Source organism: Ctenopharyngodon idella, chromosome 19 (genome assembly GCF_019924925.1).
Source record: "Ctenopharyngodon idella isolate HZGC_01 chromosome 19, HZGC01, whole genome shotgun sequence".
Taxonomy (NCBI): Eukaryota; Metazoa; Chordata; class Actinopteri; order Cypriniformes; family Xenocyprididae; genus Ctenopharyngodon; species Ctenopharyngodon idella.
This window is the reverse complement of record NC_067238.1, coordinates 22,904,037-22,914,252: the sequence shown is the minus strand read 5'-3', so window position 1 is coordinate 22,914,252 and position 10,216 is coordinate 22,904,037. Positions and strand designations below refer to the sequence as shown.

At 36.2% G+C, this 10,216-nt stretch overlaps 1 protein-coding gene across 2 annotated transcripts; it reads right to left on the bottom strand.

Moving 5' to 3' along the window:
- Nucleotides 1-708: 708 nt before the first annotated feature.
- On the bottom strand, nucleotides 709-9,718 carry c19h6orf136 (chromosome 19 C6orf136 homolog). 2 transcript variants are annotated; one of them, XM_051872624.1, is made up of 7 exons: nucleotides 9,521-9,718; nucleotides 8,140-8,389; nucleotides 5,818-6,480; nucleotides 5,482-5,570; nucleotides 4,660-4,860; nucleotides 4,512-4,581; nucleotides 709-2,265 (listed from the first exon to the last, which is right to left on the bottom strand). In XM_051872624.1, exons 2-7 carry the CDS (start codon nucleotides 8,236-8,238, stop codon nucleotides 2,122-2,124), a joined length of 1,266 nt encoding a protein of 421 aa, XP_051728584.1. In that variant the 5' UTR covers nucleotides 8,239-8,389; nucleotides 9,521-9,718; the 3' UTR covers nucleotides 709-2,121. The 2 variants fall into 2 exon arrangements, with proteins under 2 accessions (XP_051728584.1, XP_051728585.1); XM_051872625.1 differs by having other exon boundaries at nucleotides 8,140-8,385.
- Between the last annotated feature and the right edge of the window lie 498 nt (nucleotides 9,719-10,216).

Below are 10,216 nucleotides of genomic sequence, written 5' to 3'. Positions count from 1 at the left end.
AAAAAACAGAGACCAAAGATATCAATGTTTTAAAATGTATTTCACTATAGATTACAAAATACATGCTATAAAAAGTCATTTGTAACGTATTTCGTTAGATTACTCAAGCTTGGTAACTTCATCTAAATACTTTAGAATACTTTGGAATACTAGTATGTAACAAAAAAAGTTGCAAGTTTTTATCTCACAATTTACTTTTTTCAGAATTGTGTGATATAAAGTTGCAATTGCGAGTTATAAAGTCAAAATTGTGATATAAACTCGCAATATTCAGAAAAGACGTCAGAATTCTGAGATATAAACTCAATTTTGAGAAAAAAAGTCAGAATTGTGAGATATAAACTTGCGATTTCCCAGAAAAAAGTCAGAATTTTAAGAAAAGTCAGAACTGTGAGATATGAACTCACAACTGCGGAAACAGTCAGAATTTCACGTTTTTATCATGCAATTCTGACTTTTTAACTTGCAATGATGAGTTTATATCTCCCAATTCTGACTTTATAAAACACAATTGTGAGTTTAAATCTCGCAATTCTGAGAAAGGTAGTGTACCATAACAAAAAATCAAAAAAAATTTAAAAAAAAGATTTACTGTATTTAAAAAAAAATTACCTTATGAAAAATGTCTTTATTTGCAACTAATTTATTTAGAAGATAATCTAAATATTTAAATGGAACAGAATAAGACAAAAACAGAGACCAACGATATCAATGTCAATATGCATTTTATTTGTCTTACAACATATTGAGGTTTTTGGGTAATTAGCGCAGAACTAATCACAGAACAATGACTCAGCCATGTTTTTATGGTTATGTTTCAACCTTTGAAACTGAATTGCACAGATTGCAGAGTGATAACGTTTCATGCTTTATTGTCCATTTAAAAGCGCAAGCACTTGAGAAAGATGTGTTCTGACTACTTTGTGACACAGGAAGTCTATTAAAGTGTTTGGTCTATGTCTTTACCACGGGATATTAAAGCAATTTAAAACATTACACTTTAAGTAGGTGAACAGTGTGTGTTATCACCCAAAACGCACTGAAAGTCAAATATTGAACCAATGAAAGAAAAATGGACATTACTAAGTTGAACCGACCAATTGACCTTGAGAAAAATTTTGCATCTGCAAAACTCTATCCTTAATAATGTATGTGGGTTATGCATTAAGGATGGAGTTTGAAAAAAAATTTGAAAGAGTGCTTTAATTTATATGGACGGCATGACTTTGTAAGTAAGACCAGTGCAGATTTGGCAATGTTATTATGCAGGGAACTTATTAACTTATACAATTTGATTTGCGCATTGAAAGTGATGCAAATAAGAAAGGTAAGGGCAAACAAGAACAAGTCCAGAACAACTAAACTCTACCCTCAAAAGGCAGTCCCTGGCATCACTTTCCCTTAAAGGTCATGAAAAAGGTAGCAACCCTGAAGACTTTCATTGAATTCTGCTACTAAATGAAACATCTGCAAACAGGTACCATTCTCTACAACATTTAAATCAATGCAACTGATGAAAACTCCAATGAATATATAAATACAAAAAATATATAATTAATTATTACAATGTAAGCCGGTCAATACTTACCGTGACCGATTCCTATTAGACAACCACCACTGATTTATTACTGTCAATGTGAGAAGAACTTCATCAACCCTTTTATCTGGCATGTGCTTAAAAGCCGTACAGCTTTACAGCCTCAGTCTGAGCAGAGCTGCCTGAATATATTTACAAATGGCCTTGAATTTACTTACACAGTAATGTAATGGGTCATCCGTTAAGAGTTGTGCGTTTTTAACCTCCTAGTTAGTGATGGCTCAAATGACTGGCTAGTGGAGTATATATTAGCTAGGCTCTGAAACCTGTTACAATCCAAACCAGAGTGTAGAGGTAACCGATATCAGTTTGGTGGAAAGTAATAATGGAAAAGAGCGCACACAGAAGATTGTTTCAAGTGAGAACAGTTTTAACTTGTTTGTTCTTGTTCCTGCAAATATTTCCCCCCTAAAGAAACGGTTACCAATATCTCATTCACTCAACCCACACAATACAGCGCTGCGTCTTTTTAATGGTGTGACCAAACACAAGTTCTTCTGAGCATACACATCCATACATCTGGCTCAGGCTCGGGCCTGTCGGAGGGAAGACAGTATGAGTGGGAGCAGGTTGAGGGCAGGCCGGTGTTCCTGAATGCCCAGGGCCACCAGAGCCCCGGCCAGCACTGAGGTCACTTTGGGCAGCAAGGGGGGACGAGCCTCCATAACCTGCCAACATAGATGAACAGTAAGGTTAATGTTAAGGTTAACCAGATGTGACACAATAAAGCAGTGTTTCTCAACCAGAGGGTCTCAGTAAACTTCCAAGGGATGTATTTAAATGAATAAATGATATTTATTAATTACATATTCATAAATTATACAAATATATTAACATAATCTAACTCTACTCTAAATTAAAATGCCTAAAAAAAAACTATGTATACTGAAATAACATTTCTTTTTCTCATCCCCAAAAACTGTTATTATTGAAAAACAATTACATTTCATTTCGATAATCCATTTTAGACATTCTACTAACTATAGGTAACTTTGCAACTACATGTCAACTAACTCTCAGTAGAGAATTAGTAGACTGTTAGGTTAGGGCATGGGTGTCCAAAAGTCCAAATCCGAATATGTGTGTATTCGATTGGAATCTGATCTAAAATTACTGACATCCACATTGTGTATCGCAACAGTTCAGATCTGATTTGTGTGTCCATGCCGCTCTTTCATTTTCCGGGGTATCTGCAGTGGTTTCTATGGCACTGACATTGAGTTGGCAGGCATACGCCAAAAAAACAAAACAAAACAAAAAAAAAATGCATGGAGGGGTTTTCCATGGAGGCTTTATTCCACGCTGTCATCTCCACCGTTTTCAAAATGTTTCTGTTATAAAGTTATTCTGCTCGCCCGGCACTTTGCAACAACACAATCTTGTTTCTGCAGCGACTTTCAGCATGTTTCCTATAAAACGTCTGACATTTAAGTTTTAAAGTCACATAAACCACGCGAAATCCGGTCAGAGCAGTCAGACTTAAACAGACTTCCAGAAATGCGATTTGAAATAGGATTTCAAACCACATATGAATGTAGTTCCAAACGGATTAGTAAAAATCACATTTTTTTGCCATTCACACTTGCTAAATCTGATTGGATTTCAATCGGATATGCACAAAAATCGGACAGTCTGAACATAGCCTTAGCTCCAGCTTGCCTCAACCTGCTTCACCTCACCTGTCTGGAAGAACTTGATAAACTGGTTCTAGTGTGTTTGACTGAGACTGGAGCTAAGCTCTGCAGGACAGTAGTCCTCCAGGAGCAGAATTGGATACATCTGGGTTAGGGTTCAATTTAGTAGAATAATTTGACATGTACTTACAAAGTTACTTAAAGTCAGTAGAATGTCTGCTGGGGGATCATCAAAATCAAGTGTTAACAGACACTAAACAGACAGTGTACTATTACACTTATGACATGACTGCTAGTTGACAAGTAGTTGTAAAGTTACTTGTAGTTAGTAGAATGTCTAAAGTAGACTATCGAAATAAAGTGTTACCAAACATATAGTTCTTGAAACCTTTGGAATCATAAAATGAATTGTGTTTTTTTCATATTGTGATGTATAGCCAAGTGTAATGGATTATCGAAAAAGAAAAAAAATGTGGGCCGGGGAGTTAGTTCTATGCATCAGTTGTTGATTGGATGTTGAGATGTGGGCGTTGCACTCTAAAATGGAGGCAGATTAATGTGAGCTCGCAGTGATGGGGTTTAAATCGAAGAATAAACTTTTGTGACGCAATTTCGAACAAAATCGTTTAGGGAGGTCGAAACAGCTTGCCAAAGTAAACTTTCCGGAAAAGTTCGCTCAGGCTGGTAAACACCTTAAAACTGCCATTGGTCTGTGGCGAACACGTAATGGGTAGGGGTGTGGCTCTGAGGCACCACCGTCTTTGACTTGGAAATCTTCTCCGGTTCATTTTCTTCTATTTTGTCCATCGATGTCAGATGTCCACGAGTGAAAAGAAACACTCAGAGCTGCTTTATTGTAGAAATTGAAGTGTAATTCTAATTCAAAGCAACACTGACACTGTTATGACATTTTGATTAATCATTACCAGGTCAAAATTGGTCTATAGCCATCTCATTGGTCTAGAGTCTTGCTCCATATGTTTTGATTGTTTTTGATTATGTGCGATTTGTGCAGCCTTTTTCAGCTTTTAGTAAAGACAGGCGCTTTAATCATTGCCGTCTAGGATGATGTTGGCTCTGAAAATATGATTAATTTTATGCGCTCTTGCTGAAAAGATATATTAATTTCTTAAAAATAAAAAATAAAAATCTTACTGACTTATGAATTGGAAATTTCTTTTCATTAACCCTTTGTAGGAAAGCAATAAAAAATTGATCTCAAGTTTCAAGTCCTATTTGATTCTGAATATGGAAAATATGAAGTTGCAAGCAAACCTCACCTTTTCAACTTTATGGCGGTGTATTCGTCCATCAGAGCCAACATAGAAGGTGGAGAATGCATCATATGTTCTGAAAAGAAAAACAAATAAAGTTACACAAAGACGAGTACAGGGCATGGCTTTGATAGGCTATCACAGCATGACTCACCTATAGAGATGGCTCTTGTCTTTCTTGTAGAAGAATACCAGAATGGAGTGGAAGGGGAGGCCTTTGACTCTCCAGCGAGCTTTGATGGAGCCATCTTCTGGATGCTTGGTCAGCTTCAGCACTTCCAGCTGAGCATCCGCATAGTAACACAGACACATCAATCGCCAAACCGTCAGAGTCAGCTGGTACACTACACGACCCCTTCAGACATAGAAAAAGAAGCATATACCAATCAGCAGTGCTGTTTCAAAAGTACCGGTACCCTGCTAACAAGCCGAAACCAGTCAGTTAGCAAACAAAACCACCAATTTGTTTAGTATTAAATGTTTTGCTTTTTTATTTTGTATTTCAAAACATTTTGCTAGTTTTTTGACGTGCTTGCAAAAAAAAATGTTTTGCAAGCAAATCTTTTTCCAACATAAAAGAAAATGTTTTGAGAACAAAACTTGAGACAATCAAAACATCTTGATGTAACAAAAAACTATTTTTTGATGTGCTTGTAAATGTTTTGTAAACAAAACCTTTACAAATGAAAAAAAAATTAAACTTCTTGAGGGAACAAAATTTTAGCTTTGCTTGCAAAGCTTTTTTTGCTGTGCTTTTTTTTTTGTTTGTTCGTTTTTTTTTGTTTTATTATTGTGTTGGACATCAAGTCTTGTTGACCCATTAGCTGTAAACATCATTTGTAGAGTTTACCACACTCATTAATTAGCAGTATGCAACCAAGAGTTTGAACAACAAGTGACATGTGTTAAGTGACAGATAGTATAAGTGAATATGAGGCCTAAAATCTAGAATTACATGCATCTAGAAACTCCTTACCTTGTCTTTGTGTTCAGAAGACCATTGATGAACTCAACATCTTCAGAGTATATGCTGTAGTCATGATTTTTCACAAAGAAACTGGGCAGCTGAAACACAATGTGGAACCTAAACTATGAGTCAAGATTATATTGCAATAACATATTTAAAATCAATAATACGAAACAATCTGAAACAAAAATTTCAATTGTTTAGCTTAAATAATAATAATAATAATAAAAACTATATATTTCAGGCTAGACCAAATACTGTGTGGGCCTCCATATTGAGCATTATCATTTCTCCCATTCATTTTTCTACAAGTGGTCAATTTCATTCCTCTTAAACTCATCTTACCTCCACCCTCAGCTTTTCATACATCAGGGCCAGTTTCTCTTCATTCTCCATGTCTCTCTGGCTAGAACTGTTGTCCACTCTCTCAGTCTCAGCATGGCTGCAATGTGTGACATGGAGGGCTGGATAGAAGCTCTGCTCATCCTGTTCCTTTCCTGATTTGTCCCCATTCTCAGAGACAGACTTCATCCCGGGGCAGTGAAAGCAAAAGAAGCGAGATCCCAACATAAACGGCGCAGGGCATCCCTCGGTCTCAAAGAGACTCCTAAAGGAACCTCTCTCCGTGTCTGTCCCTACCTTTCCGGTAATGCTAATATCATCCTCTCTGCTCCCATCAACAGTGGTTAAAGGAAAAAGCAAGTCAAAGGGTCTGATGGGTCCCAAGGCAAGGAGCTCACTTAGTTTGGCCGGCCCAACAAAGGGCACTTCCACCACAGTGTGCTGCTCATTGGTCTCACCGGGTTTGAGCAGGACGCACAAGCTGACAGCCTCCTCCCAATCCTCCTCCTCTAGGCTGGCCGCTCGGTTTGGCTGGCATGCATGGTGGAAAGGATGGGACAAGGATGGTGGTTTAATAGACAGATATCGTAGACTGTTTGGAGGAGCCAAGGCCCATGATGCACTGCTCAGGGTCCTACAGTTGTCATTTAAGTGAAACTCGGTTGTCTGCAAATCAGACAGAATCTGGTTAGGCAGATTAATGAGATAAACAGAAGATATTCACACATGGGTCAATGACCAATATGGGTATCCTAAGGAAAAATGTTTAAAAATATACAGTTTTGTGCCAAGTTCTTAGAAATTTACTTTTTGTATTCATATTGAGTTCATATGGTTTGAAAAACTGTATAGCATTTAAGAACAAAGTTTCAATGTAATGACTTGAAAAATGTCATGTGGTGTAACCATCAAAAAAAAAAAAAAAGTAATAACACACGGCCAAGGCTGCATTTATTTGATTCAAAATACATTAAAAATAGTAATGTTGTGAAATATTATTACAATTAACATTTTTAAAAATTAAACAATTAAAAGAACTGTTTTCTATTTTAAAGGGATCATATGATGCTTTTTAATGTTTTCCTTTTTCTTTAGTGTGTAATGTATCTGTTTGTGCATGTATACGATCTGCAAATTTACAAAGCTCATAGTTTCCCACAAAGCGATTTAATAAAGAAAACACTGACCCAGACCTGCTTAAAATGCCTCAATCCAAGTCCAGATATTACTTCCTTAAACTTCCAGATCACAATGTGAAATATTAGCATAATGCCCTCTCAAAGGCATACGCAAAGAAAGAAGTGTTGTTGAGTTACGTAATCAGATTACATTTCCAAGTAACTAGTAAAGTAACGCATTACTTTTTCAATTTACAACAAAATATCTAAGTAACTTTTTCAAATAAGTAACGCAAGTTACTTTTTCACATTTATTGACGGACAGCTCTCTTGTCCCCATGCTGAGAGAAATAAAGTGCTGAGGTGTTGTGTGTGCTGTGTAAACATGATGGTTATTGTAGTTCTAGACTAAATGTGAGCATGCATTTACTCATCTCTCTTGCACGAAAACATTCAGTATTCCTCAAAATGAATAAAAACAGTGAAATGCAATCTTAGAATTTTACGCAAACATGTAATAATTAACTATATTAAATTATACAAACATACTTTATGTATTTAATCTCACTTTATTAACCAATGTCTTTGCTGCTGACCTTTGATGATCCAATTAAACCATACTAATAAGCAAAAATTACTTTAGATTTAGAAATAAGAGTGTTGAACTTCCTTCTCCTGTATCCTATTCTTCTTTAATCCAGAATGGCAGCACAGCTGAAAGGTTTGTTTGAGCTGCGCCCTCTACTGTACAGGAGTAAATATGCTTTTTCTTCAACCTGAGGCTTATTCATTTCACTTTTGGTGTAAAAGGGCCTTTACATTTGCCAAAAATAGAACTTTTTTGTTGTTATTAAAAACCAGTGTGTTGTGGCCAATCACAACACACTGGATCAGCTGGCTAATCAGAGCACTCTGAGATTTTCAAAGGAGGGGTTTTTGACAGACTAGGAATAGTGGAGCTGCAATAGTGTAAAAAATGTTTTTTGAACATTTAAGCATGTTAACCTATTCTATTACACCCAATAATCAAAATAATGAACTTTTAAAATAGCTTCATATGACCACTTTAATGTTTTAAAAATGTAACTTCATTAAGCTGAATTTTCAGCATCGTTACTCCAGTATTCAGTGTCGCATGATCCTTTAGAAATGATTCTAATATGCTGATTAATTTAATAAACATTTCTTATTATTATCAATGTTGTACCTGACATAAATTCCAGCACTGTTTCGTCATTGGTTGCCTGCCGCCATGGTTCCTGACACACCCCACCCAAAGAGAGACACCCCCTCTGCACACAGCCATTCAAGTCAGGGTGCTGAGGCAACCTCGATGGACTCTCAGAAAGATGACATCATCAAGCTACTCAAATAGGAGGAAACGTGAACTCTCCCATCCACTGCTGCCTTTGGTTACTCACTCATTCACAGTGCAACTGCAGTCCTTCAAAACCTTGCTAGGACAGACAAAATATGACATTTAAATCACACTAGCAAGACATTCAGGTCTTTACATTTGCATGCATCTGGCAGATATGCTTAACCAAAGCAATTTACAATGCATTCGTGGTCTACATTTTCTCAATTTGTAAGTTTCCCAGGAATCTAACCCATGGAATTACTCACACTGCTCTACTACTTGAGCTACTAATGTTAATTTACTAATGTTCTTGAAAAAAAAGTATTTTGTACTCACCAAGGCTGCATGTATGATTAAAAATACAGTATTACAACAAATTAAATTAACCGTTTTCTATTACAAAACATTTTAAAATTAATTCCTTGTGATGCAAAGTTGAATTCTCAGCATCATTACTCCAGTCTTCAGTGTCACATGATCCTTCAGAAATCATTTTAATATGCTGATTTGCCACTCAAGAAACATTTCTTATTATCATCAATGTTGAACACAGTTGTGCTGTTTTTTTTTTTTTTTGTTCTTTGTTTTTTTGTGGAAACCATGATACATTCTTTTCAGGATTATTTGATGAATGCTGTATGAGCAAGCAGCTAAGTAATTTAGAGTGAGTGGCAGCAGCAAGTGTGGGACAGAAAAGGTGCAAAAGCTGAACACAACGACAGTGTCAACTGCCAACCTAAAAAGCACTTTAGAGCGTCTAAATATGCAGCAGGCACCTATGATGGCCATGCTGCATTTCTGGATGCCCAAAAATGCCTTCTAAAGGCATCTCAAGACCTTAATTCAGAAGTAATAATGACAAATAATTGAAGGAGCTTAGTACGTTATGTTGCTCAATCATCTGTTCGAATTAAATAAAAAGCCTCGTATCGTTTTGTATTAGCTAAGTATACCATATTTACAGTTGGGCAGGTATTTACAGTGATCAGACGCAGCCTGACACATGAACATCACGCTTGGGTCACACTTTACAAATCAACACTTTCAACCCAGAGCTCACAATCCGAGAAGTATAATAAATTCTTTCCAAATCGAGATACTGTACGATAATAAAGAGTATAGTCATTCTGTTGAAAGCGTTTCCTGTCTGAGTTGGAAAGATAATAGTTATTCTGTTAGTCTTCATATCTATACATGTCAGTCAGTTAAATTAAATGCATAACGTTACCTGTCCTCAGAGAATCAGATTAAATGCTGTAGAGCGTCAGCTCACTGTTCAGAGATGCGAGAGTGTATCCAAATCTGACTGACGCAAACTTCTGTGTGATTTAGAAAGAATATGAATCTGTTTTTAACGTTACACAAATGTCACTCTCCTTATGTCCTTGCACAGTGCCAGTCTGAGGCACTGCGCATGCGTCCACCACCTTCTAGAAGCGTAATCTGCCTGTTACAGCGGCATCCAGTGGCGGACACGACGTACTGCAAGACCCTCACGCCCGCTGTGAACTATGGCGGCTTTTTCTTTTCAAAATAAAAGTCTGAAACGCAGGACAGTAGTTGTCCATTGTACCGATGGATAAAAAAACTGCATGTATATTATTCAGATTTGGATATTATTTTCCCAATGGAATTCATTAAACATTCTTTTTTATATTATATTATATTATATTATATTATATTATATTATATTATATTATATTATATTATATTATTAGGTCAGGTTACACTTCATTTTAAGAAGTCCTTGTTATAGAGTAATTGCACCAATACTGAGTAATAATAATTAACATGTACTTACTGAAGGGTTAGGGTTTAGTTTAGGGTTAGTTGCTTGCAATTACATATGCATAATTTGCTGTTACTACTATAGTAAGCACATGTAACAAGAACACTAAAATAAACTTTTATATTATATTAAATT